A 19,248-nucleotide genomic window follows, 5' to 3' on the forward strand; every position below is an offset into this window, starting at 1 on the left:
CCTTAGGGGTTTTAATATTAGCTATTATTATAATAGCTAAAAGCTATTTTATTTGCTATTTAAAAGCCTTTATTTTTTTACTAGAAGAGATACTAAAAGTAATAGAAAATATTAAATAAAGAGAGGTAATACTATTAATTTATAGTAAAGGCATATTAAAATAATTAACTTTATAGGTATTATTTATAATTAAAAGCTTTAGATTCTATTACTAATATTTAATATAGGATTTATAGATTTAAAATATATACTAAATTTGCTTATTAGGACTATATTAAAAATTATAATAGAAAACCTCCTCTTTATTCTAAAGATCTTTAAGGAAAGCCTAGGTTAAGGAGCTTAAGCTATACTTATATTTCCGTAGGCTATTTTATATTGTTTATATGTCTTATAGTTTAAGGAAAATTTTAGGATTTTTAAGGTATATTATAGTTATTATCTTATAAGAGGAAAGGGTGCTTATATTACTAAGCTTTTTTACTTTCCCTTAAAGTTAATCTTTACTAAAAAGTTCGTAAGAGTAGCGTTAAATTGCTACTAAACTTTAAGGGTATATAATAGGTAAATAGCTATATTCTTTCTTAAAAAAATTTATATAGTATCTTCTATTAAGTTTATTCTTTTAAATAATACTGCGAAATTAGCAATTAACCTTATATAAGCTAGTAATATAAGTACTAGTAAAGTTTACTTTGTTAGTACATACTCCGCCCCTTTTATAGTGAAAGTATAGGTTAATTGCGCCCCTTTTGCTGCTTATATATTAGGTTAATTAAGAAATGCTAAATCTAAGAGCGCTCTGCTAGTTCCGAATTTTGTTAAGAGTATCTTTAAATGAGCATAATAGCTCTGCCTTAAGCGCCTTAAGCGTTACTATTTAGTGTATTTTGACGGATTTAGGGTAGTTATACTAAAAACGCCTATTCTCATAACATTATGCACTTAGTGTTAATAGCCTGTTAGGAATACTAGCCTCTAATTGGCTAAGAAATTGACGCTAATATAGGTTATGTAGGCCTTGGTGGGTCTATATGTAAAAATTCAGAATCTATATGCTAAATTTCATGCCTCCTAAATCCTCCTCCACCACTTTATTAATTCTGGATTACGCCCTAGGTGGTGCGATCGATGAGGCGCCTAATTCATTTCCGCCCACATCAAAGCCCATATTAACTGGTAATATGTAAATACAGCCTGGTCAATAATACGCCTGAGCTTTAATGACTTGATCCTGCGCGGCTCCGTCTTCCCTGCACCGCCGGCCGCACACGCGACAATCGCCTTGATACCGTGCCGCTTCGTTTACCAAATGTACGCCGGCAACGACTTGTACCAGCTTTTTCCTTCCAATTGTTTCAATCAATCATTGTTTTGCTCTTATACTACAACAATCTCACACCTGCGCGCGTCCACACATCCATCCCCACTCCACGCCCGTACCTGCATGGCCGCATCGCCCACCCACAAACCGTCCCAATTCTATTCCCGCATAATTATTTTGCATTGCCCATATTATTATCTGGATTGATTATTATTCACCTTCTCCTCTTCTGGGCAGAACCCCCTTTGTTCTCATTTTATACTCGGTATCTTGGCATCATCATCACCTTTACAACTAGTCGGAAATTCTAATCAGCTGCATTTGCCGAACCATCCACCTCCACCCATCGATCGCGTGTTGCAGCGTTCGCAACACCTTTTGCATCTAATAAATCTCGCCATCAATTGTAATCAATCCGTAATGACGCGTCATCTGCTTCCCGCTCCGACTCTACCGCACTCATCTTGCGCCCCGAGCCCGCACCGTCCACGGGGCTCTTTTTCTTCCACTCCATATACAAAGTACCTAGCGTCACCTCGTCCCAGTCTCAGGTCTATCACCACCGACACAGAGGACGAGTCATTAAGACTTCTCAAATAGCTTGGTCAACAAAGGAAGCCTCCTCAATACACGCACGCGCACTTCTCTTCGTACACGCACAAACACACGCACATAGGAGAGCACTCTGTCTCTTTGCAATCGTTTCAACCTACCTGTATTGCCCCGCTACCTGTCAGTTCCCTTTCCCTTCCAATTGCTGAAGCACCGCATAACCTTACTTCTGCTTTGACTGTTTCCGGCGGCCGCACGGCCAAAGAGACCTGTTTCACCTCACTTGCATTCCTCTTTCGCTCTCTCTCTCTCTCTCTGCCACAGCCTGCCCTGCTGAAGGAAAAAGAGACGCCAGTGTTTCACTAACTAGCGTTGCCGTGTTCTTTCTTTTTTTCTTGTTTTCTTTGTCCGAATCTGGCTACCCGGCCTCGGCTACATCTCCAGTATGCACGCGCTGCCTGGTGCCCGTCAAGTGTTGGCTAAACATGCAACTCGAACATGCGCATCAAGAGACTCATCAAAATCGAGAGATTGAGAGGAATTTGGAATGCCATTGGAATATTAGATGCGACATTAGATGCGACATGTACAAAGACCTATCAAGAATCAAACACTCTTATATACAGCTTTTGTTCAATCCATGGCCCAGAATAAACCCGTCTTGTCCATGTTCTACTACATGTGACTCCTAAATGACAAAACGCCGAAAAGTATGCAACAGAGATTTGCTCTCTTATAAACGCTCTTATTAGCTCAAAAATGCAAACCATGCTCAGCCACTTAGCCGTTCTTGGCAAGACTCTGCAAGTTGACAAGCTCCGCGTAACGACCGTTCTTACGCATCAGCTCCGAGTGAGGGCCCTGCTCAACAATGCGACCCTGGTCAAACACGTAAATAATGTCCGCCTTCTGAATGGTGCTGAGACGATGTGCGACTGCAATGGTGGTACGACCCTTAGCCGCCCTGTCCAAAGCAGCCTGCACAACCTTTTCCGACTCTGAGTCGAGCGCCGATGTCGCCTCGTCGAGGAGCAGAATCTTGGGGTCGCGGATCAGAGCACGGGCAATAGCGATACGCTGCTTCTGGCCACCAGACAGTAGAGTACCTTTGCTACCCACCGTCGTGTTGAATCCATCGGGCAGCGAGATGATAAAGTCGTAGATGTTGGCTTCACGGCATACATGCTTCAGCTCTGCGTCGGATACGTCTTCACGGGTGGTGCCGAGAAGGATATTCTCCTTTATCGTACCCTGGTATAGAGTAGGCTCCTGGCTAACGAGGGCAATAAAGGATCGGTAATCGTTGACATTGAGAGTACTGATTTCTCTGCCGTCGACATAAATACCGCCGGCGAGAGGGTCGTAGAAACGCTCAAGCAGCGCAATCGTGGTACTCTTACCACATCCAGACGCGCCCACGAGTGCAATATATTGACCAGGGCGGACTGTTAGGTTAAGGCCACGCAGGACGGGCTGCTCAGGGCGGGTAGGGTAGCGGAAGTGCACGTCGCGGAATTCCAGAGTGCCTTTGACCCGAGTAATGGGCTGCCCTTCATTAGACCAAGTATCAATACAAGGTTTGCGGTCAAATAGAGTCTTGAGCTCCTGAGCAGCGCCGTGCGCCTTACCCATGTCTGGGGCGAACGAGAATACGGTGCCAGCAGACTGGGCGCCAAAGACGATGGACATGAAGCACAGGAAGAACTGAAACATGCTGTACTCGTGCTTGCCAATGAGCGTACCGCCATACCAGAAACCAAGAGCAAGACAGAGGAACACGAGTGACTGAGAGGCAGCGTAAAGAGCACTAGACTTGGCAACTGAAATCAAACTGCGACGCTGCTGCGCGGCAAGAGATTTCTGATAAATAGCCAGAACGTCTTTTTCGCGAGTGAGTGACGCAACGGTGCGTATGCCAGAGATGGCTTCCGAGGCATACGAAGCAGAGGCCGCATAAGCAGCCTTGGACCGCCGCTGGAAGTGGGCAAGAAGCCAGAAACGAAAGAAACCGCATCCTAAAAGAATAGGAATCGTGGAGATGCAGACGAGTGAGAGCTTCCATCCAATGGCGAGGGAGACGGCACAGGCAGCAATCAAGGTGGTAGCAGTGAGCAGAATCGTGCCCAGGGTCACGCCGCTGATGCCAGCAACATGAGTGGTTTCAGTAGAGAGGAATGAGGTCAAGGCACCGGCAGTGTTCTCCTCATTATCAAAGAAGGCGACATCTTGGCGAAGTATGGCCCGAAATGCACGGTCACGAACACGATGGACGAGGCGCTCAGAGCAGACGGCGAAAGCAACACCTTGACCACCAAAGGCAATGAGTTGAGAAAAGGCCAGCATGAGGAACATGGAGCTCCAAAAGTCCGAGTCATGCTTGACTTGGTCACGGTTGATGGGGGTTATGGGCACGGAGAGCGTGGTGATTTGCTTGGCGAAGAAGACCGCAGAGGTTGGGTTACCGCCACCGCAGATGATGCTAAAGGCACATCCAAGGAGCATAAGCTTCCACTCCGGTCGATTGAATGAGGCAATGAGCATGATCAGGGTTCCAAGGCCATCCTTTTTCTGGCCGTCACCTGTCGCCGTGGTCTGCAGAACCATACTCGAGACGGACCTTTGGGTAGAGCCTCGCTTCAGCCTGGCGGCAATATGATCGTCGGGGTCGGTACTGTAGATGGAGTCACGTGTGGATTGTCTGCGCATGAAGTTGGCATCATAGTTGAAGTCGCCGCGTGTGGACTTTCTGCGCATGAAGTCGGTATCATAGTTGAAGTCACCGCGTGTGGACTTTCTGCGCATGGAGTCGGCATCATAGTTGAAGTCGCCGCGTGTGGACTTTCTGCGAATGAGTGCCAGTTCTTCCTCTTCAAGCTGAGCCTGCTCCTCAGCAGTGAGCTCTTCAGTAGCGGCAATGTTCTGGGCGGCGACGAGATTGAAGTAGGCGCCTTTCTTCTCAATGAGATCATCGTGGTTGCCTTGCTCGACGATTTTGCCTTGAGACATGACGACAATATTATGAGCGTCTTTGATAGTGGACAGACGATGGGCAATGGTGATGGTGGTTCGACCGGCAGCGGCCTTTTCAAGGGCCGCCTGAACAACACCTTCCGACTTGGTATCAAGAGCAGAGGTGGCTTCGTCGAGCAGAAGAATCTTGGGATCAGAGACAACGGCACGGGCAATGGCAATGCGCTGCTTCTGGCCACCGGAAAGAAGAAACCCGCGTTCACCAACATTGGTATCGTAGCCCTCGGGGAGAGCAGAAATGAAGTCGTGGGCGTTGGCCATCTTGGCGGCCTCGATAATGAGGTGGCGTCGTCTTTCCTCGGACTCGTGCTCGGCACGCGTTCCAATCAGACCGTGGCCGATATTCTTGTAAATGGTCGTTCCGAAAAGGGTGGGTTCCTGGCTGACGAGGGCCATTTGCTGACGGAGCCACTTGAGATTGAGGGTCGACATGTCTACGCCGTCGAGGTAAAGTGCCCCCTGAACTGGAAGGTAGAAGCGCTCAACAAGGCCAACAATCGTACTCTTTCCAGAGCCAGAAGCGCCGACAAGCGCAGTCGTCTTTCCAGCGGGTATGCTGAGGCTAACGTTGGACATTACACGGACCTCGGGGCGGGAGGGGTAGATGTGAGAAACGTGTTGGAGACGAATGTTGCCCATGAGGTTGTCAATTCTGGCGCCCTCCTCGCTGGAGGGGTCAAGAGGAGAGGCGCGGTCAATAGTGTTGAAGATCTTGGCCGCAGCGGCAACGGCAGTGGTAAAAGCCTGCAGGTTAGGGGCGACGTTGCCGAGCTGGAAGGCACCAATCATGACGGACATCATGATGGTAAGAATCTTATTAAGGGGGACGACGCCTTCAACAATGAACTTGCTGCCCTGCCAGAAAGCGAGACCATAGGTGAGGAAGAGGACGAGCATCATGCCACCGAGCATAATGGCCATGGAGCTCTTGACGCGAAAACCAAAGTACTCGGCCTGGGCGAGGTGCTTGTCATATTTCTTGGCGAGGCGCTCCTGGGTGCCAAAAGCAATGGCATTACGAACGGAGCTGAAAACTTCTTCGGCAATGGTTCCACCCTCGGCGTAAGATTCAAGCGAAGCCTTGTTGTGCTTGAGCATGAAGCTGGAGCCGATGCCCATGACGAGAACAAGGGCAAAAACGGTGGCGGTGAGGATGAGTGTGAGCTTCCAGTAATTGATAAAAGCAATGACGAAAGCGGTAATAAAGGTAGCAAGGGCAGCAATGGTGAGGGAGACCTTTTCGGAGAGACCGTCTTGGATGAGATTGGTATCGGCGGTAATACGGGTGGTGACCTCGCCGGCACCAAGCTTGTCAAAGTAGCCAATGTTTTGTCGCATGCAAGCCTCGAGATAGTGCTCACGAATCTTGGCAGAGATGTGCTCGCCGGTATAGATGAAGCCGACGGTGCAAATGTAAGTAACAATGAATTCGCCGACGCCAAGGTAAACGAAGTAAATGACGAATTTGGTCAACTCGCCGACAAAGTCGTCGTAGCTCATGGCGGTACCAAAAAAGAAATCGCGGAAGACACGCTGGAGGTTTCCAAAAACGACGGTCATGAGAGGAAGAGCAGCGCCCGAGGCAACTGCGCAGATGGCGGAAACGGCAATGATAATCTTGTCGTTGCGGGATGCGTAGCGATAAAGGACGCCAGCGCCCTTGGTGAGGGTAGGGATGTCGACCTGTTTCTTGAGTATGTCGGCGGCGTGGTCTGAGAGATGAGCATAAGGGTCATCGGGACTGGCCGTCTTGGGAGGGGTTGGAAGCCTGATGTCGGCCTTTTCGAGAAATCGTATTTCGGGATCATAGGACTCGCCACGGCTGGAAGCAGGTTTGGGCGCCGTTCTTCGAAGCTCAACGGGCTTTTCCGAGTATTTGCGGGCCATGACGGGCGAGTGCAGAGGCAGGTCAGCCCTGCGAAGCAAGATGAGGAAGCTGAATGCAAGTGCAAGTTGCCAAATCTAGCCGCTGGCGGGCAAAGAAATAGAGCGGGAAGCCCAGCGATGAAGAGGTCGGGGCGCGTAATAAGGGAGCTGGAGCAAACAATGTCGCGAGGGTCAGCTAGTGACGGCGGATGAGGGCAGAAGCGCGGCAGACAAATATGGACGGCAACAATTGGAATGAGACTGACGTAGGGCGGCAACAATGGACAAGTCGCGGGAAGACTGACAGCAGATAGATTGCAGTTGAAGCGAAACGGCGGCTGTGGTAGGCGAATCACAAGAGACAAACGACGTGGGACTGGCACGCAGGGCAGACGAATTGGGCTAGAAATTGATGATGCGCGGCGATTGCCCGTTTAGGGCTTGAGAGGGAGAAATTGCTAAAGCCAGAGAAGTGTGCGACGTAGATAGGCGTGGTGAGACAGGACGAGAGCAAGGGCGTGTTTGTCGGGGCTGTATGGTGTTGCGAGGCAAGGAGAATGGGATTCGGATAGGTGTCGTCGAGGATGGCGAGAATGTCGAGAAAAGAGGAAGAAACAGCCGAGGGAAGAGAACGGATGAGGAGAGGTACAAGTCGGGCTAGAGAAAAGCTTTGATGGAGAGGGTGTGTATGTGTTGATATATCGGGCCGTGCGAGAAGTCGCAGAATAAGCTAGGAGGTGGTGGCGGGTTGCAGAGTCATGGCCGGGCGAGCTTAACGTGCGGACGTGCGTTGGGTCTGAGGTTGTAAGCATGGACAACCCGCGAGCAAGTCTGGGGCCTGACAGACAGGCGTGAGGAAAAGCAAAGGAAGCACTAACTAGTCTTTAATCATGAGGGTAGGATCAGGGAGGAAGTAGTGAGTGGGGTTTGAGATTAGTCGTCTTTTGGGGATGAAGGTATCTGAGGCTATACCGCGTAGAAAGAAATGGCCCAGATGGGATGGACACCGAGAGATGACCAAGATGGGGGGCTGAGGGGTGTTTGCAGAGTTTTGCTGCCTGGTATTGGGGATGCAGAGAAGAAGGATGGATGGAGATGGTGAGATGACAAGAAGACGGTAAAGAAATCGGGGTCGTATGAACGGTATTCGGACGCAGATTACACCCGTGTAGGCCCTACTACTTAGCCCAAGCACGACGGGCCGCCTGGTTTGCTAAAAGTTACCGTTGTCTGGGTATAGGTAATAATAATAAACCTTGGTTACGCGTAATAAAACGAAAAATGGCAAACGGCAAACGGCAAACGGCAAACGGCAACGGTCATTTAATTCCTTTCGGCCACATTTTCCAGGTGCAGCCTTGTCAACTAGTTGCTTTAGCTACCTACCTACCTACCTAGTTAGTCAAACTATCCGTACGGAATATTAATATGTACCAGTATTAGTAGTTCGCTTGTGGGCCAAGAAACCCCGCTGAAATCTGCTCAAGGCCAACACCTCTGGGGTCTCGCGAAAAGACATGTCACCGTGGTGGTCACATGGTGATTCAATCTGTCGACATTTTAATCTCCATTGCTGTCTGGAATGTCTAACGAACATCTCATGACACGCCATGGAGAGACTCTTGAAAACACTCTTCGAAATTCATAGTGGAAGACGGCCCACCGAGTCCGCCACCCAACCGACGCCTCTGGAATCCGTACCCAGCAGCCTGGTAAGCCCACCTCTGCTGGTCGGGGTGCTAATATCCGTCGCCGGGTTTGGGTTTCTTGTCGTTTCTGCTTGCATCAGACGGCTGTGTGCTAGCGTGCAGAGTCAAAACTACGTGGCCGAAATGAAAACCACAAAGTTGATGAAAGAATTGATTGACAACGACAAAAATAGATTGCAGCGTTCTTTATCCAAGGAATAGGCTCCTAGCTTTGCCACGACTGCTGCTGCCTACAGAAACTGCTTCTGCCTGGCCAAGAGGTGAGTCAACACGAAAAAGTCGAGCCAGAATATTGCAGCACCTTTTCTCAGCTGCCTAGGTTCCCATGCCGGCGTCGTTGGCTTGCATGCTGCCCCACGTCATTCACCCCGTCATCAGCCCAACCGCACATGTACACCCAGGTTGCCAGTCAAGAAAAGAAAGAAGCCGGAGCAGTGGTGCAATTATTTCCATACAAATGTCATGAAGATTACGATATCATCGTGTATTTGGACTATTTTAAGATGAAGGAAAAAAACTTACGCCGAATTAGTCATGCACGCACGCACTCGCACGGCACTCGCCCCTTCACACAGACGCACACGCCCAGCCGCAGCCGCACCTGTTTTACGGAGTACTCAGGAAGCGAACACAACCACCCACCAAATCTCCTTTGCAGCACGCTATAAATCCCTCTATTTTTATCGTTTTGCCCAATTATGCAATCGGCACGGCTTTCTATATTGTAATCCATATGTATCTCCAAAATGGCAAAACCTCTTTCTTACCGAACACTAACCTGACATCTAAATCCACACAAACGCCCCAGTTTGCCGGGTTCGGGTCCGTCCAAGTGTCCGAGCCGAACGCACGCCCCCTTATCATTACTTGATTATCAGCCAGCGTCGGGCGGGATGAGCCTTTTCCATCTCGTCATCTTTCGACTTATTCTATCTATTCCTTTGGTGGTAAGGATAATCAAGGTCTCGAGATCTCTTACATCTCATACCTCAAGATATAGCCCTGACGGGCGCATTGTCTGGGCCAGGTATGTACTGCCTAGGTGCTTTTTTGCGCCACAGATACTCAGCCACATCTGCACGTTTTAGTACTAGCCTGAACTGCCTAACAAGGCTAGCATTTCCCGCTCGCTGGTCGGTCAGGAACCCTGCAAGTTGACTTCGAATCTCCTCCCTCATGATATCAGCAAGATGTACCTTCCCTTCGCATCGCTTTTCCATTGAGCCTCGCTTCCAGAATTTTGGCGACAAAATTTTCCATCTCGTTCGTTCCGCCCAGTCGTCTCGGCGCCTCTATTGACGCGCTCCATGCAATCTGCTCATTACAGGGTCTGGGCCTCTTCCCGTACATACATCTGCGCCTTGTTCCCACGTAGCCTCCAGGCGAGCATCTCATGTATTCGCCTCTGCTGCACTTGTACCGCTGCCTCACGTCGCATTACGTCACACATCTCATCAAAGCCAGGTCTTCTCCTGCCGCGTCGTGCATATCGGCGTACGTGTGCTGCGACCCGTCCCATCGGTTCTTTGCATACGAAGTACACGCGTCTCCGACGTGTGCGACTCGTCGCAACCAGGCATCCAGGGACCCAACTCCTCATGTTCAGAGTTGTAACAGCACATCAACATGGCAATGTAGGAGATTGAGTCTGCCCACATCTATCTATCGAGTCATGCACCTGATTTCGCCGATTCGCATATCCACGCCGATGTGGCCCTGGTTCCAACACTGCACTTTAGGGTACCTCAACTTCCACCAATTTGCACATGTCTTTCCACGGTGACATAGCAGTCAGCATGTTTCACCCTGAGAATACGTCGTGTCGGGAATTGCACATGCTCTAGTAATTGTGAAATTATCTCTCGACCACTGTGACCAAATGGGCAGACTAAAACAGTGGTACGTCGGCACGCTGCATCTGTTGGCGAGGTGGCTGAGATTGTACAACGTTTCCCACGTTCGAACTCCCAACAGTCACCTACTCCTGGTACAGTAGCACATGATGGGGCACCGAATCCGCTGACGTATTCATATCCGTGTGCCGTCTCCCAAACATTTGCCAGTGTCTGGCTGTGTGTATTCGCCCGTTGGCACCCGCGCTTACAGCCTTTGTGAAGATTGACAACCAAAAAGAAAAAGCCTGGACTTGCTGCCTGGCCATTGAAAATGTTTTAGCGATATTTCACGTTGACGCAGCGCAGTGATGTTGAAACAAGAACATATTTAGAGGTAAAGTGCTCAAACAAGAAGATTTTATTAAGGACTCAAAATAATCTATAACACGAATGACGATTCATGTATAGCTCGACATGACTAGCGCTCGAATGCAAAGGCTATTTATCTAAGCAAGCAGCTTGTTGATATCATCAGTAATGTCTTCGAAGGGGAAGGCGGTTCTGTTGAGGGAGCCGCCGGGGGCGTTGTCCAGGAACCACTCGGTGACGGCATAGATGCGGTCGACGATCTGGACAGTGGCGACGGCAAAGCCGTTGACGGATCCAAGACGGTTGGGGACGACGCCGACCTTCTCAGCCGTCTCCCAGTTGTCCTCGGAGCGGAGGACAATCGTGCCGAGGGTATTGTCGGAGACGAGGAAGACCTTGTTCTCGTAGATGGAGGGCAGGATGGCGCCGTCGAGGTCGCCGCCGATGGGCTCGGTGCCGCTCTTGAGGGTCACAACGACGGGCTCGCCCTTTTCGGCCGAGGTGTCGAAGCGCAGGATCTGGCCGCGCTCGCCGTCGCTGACGAGGATGTTGCGGCCCTCGTTGAAGGCGGCGATGCCGGTGTAGCCGTGCACCGTCGTGTTCTTGCCGACGTCGACAAACCAGGGCTCAGCCTTTGAGTTGTCGGCGCTGACCTTGATGATGCTGCTGGGGAAGGTGCCAATGACAAAGCTGTTGCCCTCGGGGTCGTGCTCCATGTCCTGGAAGCCGCCGTAGATGCCCTTGGAGATTTCTGTGAGGTTTCTCTTCCACTCGACCTCGCGCTTGGTGAGGTCATACTGGACTAGGAAGTTGGTGCCGGAAATGTCGACGCCAGAGGTGTCAAAGGCGGCGCCGGCGTTGGCGCTGATGGAGAGCTTGTCGTGCTTGACGTCGACCTGGACGCCGGAGACGTGGAACGCGGGGTTGTGGGAGATGTCGGGAAGCTCAATGACCTCAAGAATCTCGTTCTTGGCGGGATCCCAGACGGAGATGACGCTCTCGTACAGGTGGCTGGTGCAGGTGGTGTCAGTTTTAACCGATCAAGCGCTTCGGATCTTGTATTCAACATACCCGACGTAGGCGACGCATCTCTTGGGATCGTAATCGGCGTTCTCGGGGTACAGACCGGGTTGGCGGACGGTGATGTTGCCGCGAGGCGCGGTGCAGGTCTGCTGAGGCTGGGTCTGGGTCTGGGTCGGGGGCTTGCAGGCGGCCAGCGGACCGGCGGCGGCCAGTGGGACCAGAGCGAGCAAGAGGGAAGAAGCAACCATGTTGGGCGATGTGATGAAGGTGAGTTGATCGATTGATTAAGGAGGTTGTAGAAGAACGATGAAATTCCTTGATGCTTTCGATATGGATTTTGGATGAAGAGGGGAGGCAGTCACAGATGTTATATAGAACTGCATCGCTGCGCCGAAAAAAAGCTTAAATTAAATCTACACGGACGATTCGACAAATTAATTATTACCAGACGTCCGCTTGCCTATCCAAGCTCGGAAATTTGGCCCTTGTTCCGTTGACTGCCTTTGGTCTGTGAGGGTTTGGAAGGCGAAGTGGGATGAAAAGTTGGTGTGATGGTTGCTGTTGGCGGGATAGCCGTAGCTACCTTACCTTGGGCGAGTCAAATCGTCATTTATCAGCGCAAGTGGGAATCTCTGATGCAGGCCCCCCCCCCCCCCCTCAAGCGCTCACAAGGGAACGACTCGAGGCGAAATAATAAATAACCAAGAAAGTTGCGGGTTGTTTTCATCCCGCACTAGGCGATTCCCAGCATTGACGAGGAGTCTAACTTAATTCACTGCGAACCGATGCTCGGCAGGATGCGCAGTCAAGCTGTGAAACGCTTGGTTGGATGCAAAGCCACTGAGCCAGTCAGTGGGTTCTACGGAGACTCGGGCAGGATGGCCTTATGTTGCGCGGCATCGTGGCTTGGCGGGTAAGGTAGTTAGTTCTAGATATGGTGTGCCGCAAAAAAAGAAGTTCGTCTCGTCAAATACCGTCGTCGATCAAGCAGTTCGCAGCAAAGAGCCCACCCATAAAGAAAGAGCTCGAATGGGCTACACACACCGATGACGTTGCTCAATTTGTCGTGCAGCTACGAGGCGGGGCGTGAGGAGGTGGTTGTGGTTGTGGTGTGTTGGTTGTTCTTGTTGTTATCCTTGATCCATCATGACGATTGTAACTATTCCCCGACTGGGAAAAGAGAGCACCTTCAAGGGGGGTTTACGGGGCCAGATCGTCATGGACCTGCTCCATCAAAACAATACCCCGAGTGATCTTAATGACCAGGAATATTTTCGACGCATTGATATTGAGGGGGGGTCTCAATACTATTACTTTGAGCCATCCCTGAGGATGCGGCTTTGCCGAGAAGCCTCAAGTATCAGCCGTTTGCAGCTCTGTTTTTTCTTTCTTATTAATTGCGGGTACTCGATAGCCCTGAAAACAACCTTTTTTTCCAGCCCCAAGGTAACCAAGGCTGCGCACTACTAGGTAGGCACTAGGCAACGGGGGGCCCGCCCTGTCACAAATCGACTCAGTTCCTAAAACCCAACATTATTGGATCCAGGAACCTTGAACCAGCCTTCTATATCAATAAACTCGGTCGTCCTTTTACATTGTCAATCTCCAGAAGTCGCGCATTGTGGTTGATAATCGACGACTAGAGATCATTCTACGATGCTACATTGCTCGTCCCGACCACGCTGGGCCGACAGGGCTAGCTACACTGACTGGGTCATTATTTTTCCGACAGGCATGAGGACTCATGAATCTCGGGCGCACTCGAAAGGTAAAAAGGTAAACGTTGCTTGTAACTAATTCAATTTGTCTGGTGGATGCATGGATGCATGCTCCAATATCACATGAACAGCCTCACTCTACCCGTGACGCGTCCAAGACAAATACGCGATTTTTCAGAAAGTGCAACTAATGCTACATCAACACCTCACTCTACCCGTGACGGGTCCAAGACAAATTATCCATTTTCCTCCAAATCGCACAGGCTCACCAAGATCATGATCTTGGCTACTCCGTTCACTTGCCGCACTATCCACCCCACCACGCCTGTTATAGCACTCGACAAACTAATTTGTAGATCGAAATGCACGACTCTTCTACAACAGTCGCATACTCTCTACTCATATATCGCCTTTGCAACGCTGAGCATTAGCGTTTCTTTTTTCAACTCAACCCTGCTGAATGAAGTTGGTGGCTCTTCCAGGTCCATTAACTATGTAATCGCCAGGCGGACATGTTCCATGACCAGTCATGGCTTTTCCACGATGTCAAGGAACCCTGCCATTACCGTAACAATGTAAATAAATATAATTGGCTCCCTTGCCCACCTCTCAGTCATTCCATTCATATATTACAACCTCCTAACCTCCACCTGGCTCCTGTTTGCACTCTTTCTCTCGCTGCCCTTGGCCCACCACAGCAGCTAGTCACGAATCTTCTCATCCAAGTGCCGCTTTGGCCAAACCGGCAAATTGACCCTACACCTACCATCGTCTCTCGCAAGCCTAGCCATGCTGCCAAACGTCCGCATTGTTTCGATGCGCTGAGTATTGCACGCACGCTGTCATCATTGTCGATCGCTGCCCTTTGCTATACCTTTGAGAAAATGGCCATTATTGCCTGTGGAGAAGCCGCAAAAATGAGAAGCGGCGTGGTCGCCCAAGACAGCTCCATTTGCATGGCCTTTTCGTGTCCGTCGTGCTTTGTGTGCAAAGGTTGATTGACCATTTTATTCAGCGACGTCAACGCGCCTGCCACGCGCCACATCCGCCACCAGCCATCTAGTATCTTCTGATGCCAGGTGGCAGGCAGGCAGGCAGGCAGCTGCCCAATTTGGGAGAGGTGGTGCCCACACAAAGGTGAAGGAAGTGGCCAACTTGTCACTTGTCGTACCTAACCCACTTCCTCACCACCTGCAAACTTATATCCAACTTGCTATTGCTGTCTTGCAAAAACTCGGCACCCCCTTTTTATCCCCCCCCCCCCCCCGTTACAAGTAAAATAAATATTTACCCCAAGCACAACCAACAACACAAGAGTCATGCATCTCCCCGGGGCGCTTGTCCTCTCCCTCGGGCTCGCCGCCTCCGCCGTGTCCGCGAAGCGGCAGCAACGGCCCCCGCCAGCCAACGCCGCCGTGCTCCTCTCCTCGGTGCAGTCGCTGACGCTCCGCGGCGGCGGCGCCAAGACGTCGCACCGCCGCGTCCCGGCCGTGCCGCAGCTCCGGTGCGTCTCGCCGCGCGCCCTCTGCAGCCTCCACGCCATTGACGTGATGCGCTGCACCAACCAGGGCTCCTCGTACGGCGACCAAGACGTCGAGTGGAGCTGCGCCGCCTCGCTGCCCGCTGAGCTCAAGCTCGGCGCGACCGACGTCATCTGTGAGGGTTACGCCTCGGCCGACGATCCGTACGTGCTCAAGGGCAGCTGCGGTGTCGAGTACACGCTCGCGCTCACGGAGCTGGGCGAGCGCCGATATCCGGACCTGGCGAGGGGAGGGGATGATCGGTGGTTTGGCGGCGACGCGCAGGGCGGCAACAACGCCTGGGCGGGGCTGTTTTTCCTTGTTTTTGTCGCTGTTCTTGCCTGGATCGTGTATTCGGCTTGCGTAGCCGCCTCGGATAACAACAGAAGACAAGCAAACCCGGCCAGACGATACGGGGGCGGAGGCGGAGGCGGCGGCGATGGAGGTGGTGGTGGCGACGGCGGCGGCGGCGGCGGCGGCGGTGGCTGGCCTTTCCGCAATGATCCCCCGCCACCCTACCCAGGAACAAACAACAACTACAAGTCATCCTCAAATGGCGGCGGCAGTAGCAGCAGCCAGCAACAACAGGGATGGCGGCCTGGTTTCTGGACGGGCCTCGCAAGTGGCGCCGCCGCCAGCTATCTCGCCAGCGGCCGCAACCGCGACAACCGCAACAACTACGGCTACGCACCCTGGGGCTCCAACAACTACGGCTCCGGCTCGCGATGGGGTGGCGGCGATTCATGGGCAGGACCATCGTCGTCGTCGTCGTCTTCGAGCCGCCGCGGCGGAAGCAGCTCCGGCGAAAGGCACGAGAGCACCGGCTTCGGTTCTACGCGACGCAGATGATGACCAGAATGCTTTCCAGTGTGCTATCAGGTTGCTTTTGCTATCTTGGAATGGAACCGAGGAAACAAAAAAAGCGCCCCGAAACTCTTCATTTGTACAATAGCGAAAGGATGTAGCGTTACAAAGGCATCAAAGACGATGATACTAAATGTATATATTTGTTTATCCAAATCAAGCCAAACATGTTTGTTTGTCCGGTGATTGAAGCGCCGAATCCCAGATACCACCCATGGAAAAAGAAAGGCCGTCTTTGCCTTTGTACACCTCGTACACCAAACAGCAATTTTGAACCCAAAATCATTATCCTTTGCCCCTCTCTCGCCTTGTTCCCTTGTACAAAAAGTACACAAATAATATACACCCCATCATTCCCTATCAAGGGAGAGAATAAGCAAAGAAAGACCGAATGCCAAAAACACAATGTACAGAGCAGCAAATTCCAAAAAAAAAAAAAAAGTAACTCCATTCTTTGTTGTTTGCCGTAAAACGCCGTTTCGCAGTGGTAGTCGCGGAAATAAATATCTCAATAGCCGTTACACCTTCTCCTCGGCGCCCCTCCCAAGCATAATCAGTGTTCATCACCGCTAAAGCTGGCCCTTGAAATTCGCCCCTCTCGATCGTCAAGCCCCCCCGTATTCGAAAACAACATTAGTGGTGTACAGGCATAACGTCCATTTTGTCAAAGGCGCGCGAGCAGCTAGGACATTTGCGCATGCGGTTGCTGATGCGGTCGTCCACACACTTGCTGCAAAAGAGATGACCGCAAGTCTTGAGCGCCGTATTCTTAAAGTTGTTTCGGCAAATGCTGCAAAGGGCAAACGTTCGCAGCATCTCCTCTTCTTCCGACGAATTGCTCAAAGCCTTGCTTCTCCAGTTGTCCCGGTCCTTTTGCGCATGCTCAATTCGCACTTTGAGCTTTTCCACCTCGGCTTCTTGCTGGATATTTCTCTCCTTGACAATTGCCGATGCTGAATCTTTCGACTTTACCAAGCTCGTAAGATCGGTAATCTGCTTATTCAAAGACTCGATCCGGCGTGTTCCTTCAAGTGTGGCAGACTCCATCTTCTTATTCTCTGAAACCAGAGTTGCGTTTGTTAGACGCAAATCGCCCATTTGCTTTTCCAAGTTGCCGAGTAATGTGCGGTTCTGCGACTCTAATTCCTTCAATTGAGCAATAATCTCCGCGCTCTTACTGTTTTGATGGCGCAAGGATCGGATTTCATTATTTCGCGTATCGGCATCTTTGCGCGCCGCAAAGTACTTTTGATCCGCTTTGTTTTTTTCGGCAATGAGAAGCTGTATCTTCTCCTCTAGACCGTCAAAGTCCATAACCCTCTTCTGACCCAAATCCCTCATCCTCTTAAACGCCTTCTCTATCGAAGGTAGTTCGTCGTTGATGGCCTGAAAATCCTTTTCCAATTTTTTGTAACTTTGTCGAAGCTCATCCTCAGTCATTGTCGAAATATCTGCTGTTGATTGCTCAGCGTCTGAAGGCTTCAGCCTCGCAATTTCCGACTCCAGAGCGGAGATGCGGTCTTCTTTGGCGGCCACGAGCTCCTTCATGTTCTCAAGTGATTGCCTCTCCTGCTCCATGCTGGCCTTTCGTTGCGTGTTCTCGGCAAGAATCTCATCTCGCGCAGATCGAACACGGGCGAGATCTTGATCTCTTGCAGCAATGTCCGCCTCCAATTCTTGAGTGACTTGGCTGGCATCAGCCTCAAGCTGTGTTCGAAACGTCGTTCGCTCAGACTGTAGCTTTTCGGCCTCTTCTCGAAGCTGCTTATTTGTCGCCTCCAAATTGTTGATACGCTTAATGAGCTCTTCATTTTGACCCTTGAATTGCTTAAAGACGTCCGTCCTGATGAAATCCTCATCTGACCAGGATTCGCGTTTGGCCTTCCATGTCGAGTTCTCGTCTTGCAAGGTTCGTATTTCCCTAAAGAGATTGTCCAATTGTTCTTTCTGCTTGGCAGCGGCGGCAGTGGTTTCCTCATACTTGAGGAGAAGCTCTGCGTTTGTCCCAATTGAAGGTACTGGCTCTTCTGAGCCTTCTTTGGTGGCGGAGGGTGGTCGTGTGGCGTTTGCGAATGCTTGCTGTTCCAACTTCTGCACTTGTGAACTCTTGGCGCGGTCCAGCTTTTTCTCGGCCTTGAAATAACGTAGCGTCGCAGTATTGAGCTGCTCTGATAAGGCATCCTTTTCGCTATTGAGGCGATCCAATCTGAGTAGATATTCCTTTTGAGCGGCGAGAAGCCCCGTGATTTTTCCTTCGAGAGCCGACGTCTCGGGTTTAACTTCCCCTCGAAGCGCGGCTATTCGCTGAAGTAGATTTTCTGTCTTGGTCCCGATGGCCTTTCCCTTGTCCTGCAAATGGCTTTGGAAGTGTTGTAAATCTTTGAAAGAAACGCTGCTTAAAAATGGAGGGCCTGAGAACAATGATTAGTCTCCACGTCAATGTTAGTGGTAACATAATTGGCTTACCCTCGAGTTTCTTGGTCGCAGCAGAAGCGTCGGCTAGCAACTCAATTTCGTCGAGAACCTAACAGCATTGTTAATGTTATGTCATCGAAATCGCACCATTGATCACTTACTTGTTGCCACCAGGCGTCAATTATTCTTATATGATCGTCATGATGTACGGCTCGTTTGTGTACTTCTTCCAATCGCGATTCTGCCGTGGCGGCCCTGCGACTATATTCTTGCATTTGACGGTAAATGGCGCCCTTTGTATATACCTGAGAGAAGGAGATTAGTATTCGAGGAGATGCAATGAGTTCTGCTTTGCCCTTGATGGTATTGCTGCAATCGGGTCGCGGTGCGCGGGGGAAGCAGGCATGGGGCGCGAACGGGCGCGCGTGGCACGCAGGCTAGGCAAACTCGTCGCAAGACAGACCCCAAACGTGTGGAAACGGCAGAAAAAGAAGATTTTGAGTGTCGCTATCCCTTGTAGAATCATTTCTAGGCTGTGCAGAGCGCAAATGCATTGTGTTGGGTCCGCAGAAAGGTGTCGCGCGACACTTACTTCAATCCAGCTCTCCTCCTTCATGTCAGGGGCCTCATCTTTGGTCTTGGATCCATTGACGGCAACCCTCTTACTTGGCGGAGCGAGGTCATCGGCGCTGCCAACGGCAGGCCTCTTCCTGTCCTCCATCTTGACAGTCGTGGAGAGACGAGGCGACGTCGAGGGGGTGGTCACTGCAGGCATCAGAAGAGCGCCAATAGGGGATGCCTTATCGGTCGCGCTGGGGAGCTATAGAGCGAGCACTTGGGATAAAGATGCGATACGCAACCAAGTCTCGTTCCGTAGCCGGCCGTGCAGGCGATCATCCACCGAATCGTGGAGGCGTAGATGGTGGTGAGGCGAAGGTGATGACAGCCAGGAGTTTGAAATTTCGAAGTTGGCTGGCAAATCAAAGATGCACCGCTGACCCACTGCTGCAGTTGGGAGGCGCA

At 50.9% G+C, this 19,248-nt stretch overlaps 4 protein-coding genes across 4 annotated transcripts; 1 reads left to right on the forward strand and 3 right to left on the reverse strand.

The window, feature by feature from the left end:
- Positions 1-2,656: 2,656 nt before the first annotated feature.
- Positions 2,657-6,793, reverse strand: BBA_01025 (ABC transporter; the record flags this gene model as incomplete). Its single annotated transcript, XM_008596122.1, has 1 exon — positions 2,657-6,793. The coding sequence occupies one exon, from the start codon at positions 6,791-6,793 to the stop codon at positions 2,657-2,659; it is 4,137 nt and encodes a 1,378-aa protein (XP_008594344.1).
- Positions 6,794-10,822: 4,029 nt separating this feature from the next.
- On the reverse strand, positions 10,823-11,956 carry BBA_01026 (uncharacterized protein; the record flags this gene model as incomplete). Its single annotated transcript, XM_008596123.1, has 2 exons — positions 10,823-11,696; positions 11,757-11,956. 2 exons carry the CDS (start codon positions 11,954-11,956, stop codon positions 10,823-10,825), a joined length of 1,074 nt encoding a protein of 357 aa, XP_008594345.1.
- A 2,789-nt stretch (positions 11,957-14,745) lies between these two features.
- Positions 14,746-15,795, forward strand: BBA_01027 (uncharacterized protein; the record flags this gene model as incomplete). Its single annotated transcript, XM_008596124.1, has 1 exon — positions 14,746-15,795. The coding sequence occupies one exon, from the start codon at positions 14,746-14,748 to the stop codon at positions 15,793-15,795; it is 1,050 nt and encodes a 349-aa protein (XP_008594346.1).
- Positions 15,796-16,443: 648 nt separating this feature from the next.
- On the reverse strand, positions 16,444-18,946 carry BBA_01028 (RING-12 protein; the record flags this gene model as incomplete). Its single annotated transcript, XM_008596125.1, has 4 exons — positions 16,444-18,221; positions 18,277-18,334; positions 18,387-18,530; positions 18,818-18,946. 4 exons carry the CDS (start codon positions 18,944-18,946, stop codon positions 16,444-16,446), a joined length of 2,109 nt encoding a protein of 702 aa, XP_008594347.1.
- Between the last annotated feature and the right edge of the window lie 302 nt (positions 18,947-19,248).

The sequence above is a fragment of the Beauveria bassiana genome (genome assembly GCF_000280675.1).
Source record: "Beauveria bassiana ARSEF 2860 unplaced genomic scaffold BBA_S00002, whole genome shotgun sequence".
NCBI classification, from domain to species: domain Eukaryota; kingdom Fungi; phylum Ascomycota; class Sordariomycetes; order Hypocreales; family Cordycipitaceae; genus Beauveria; species Beauveria bassiana.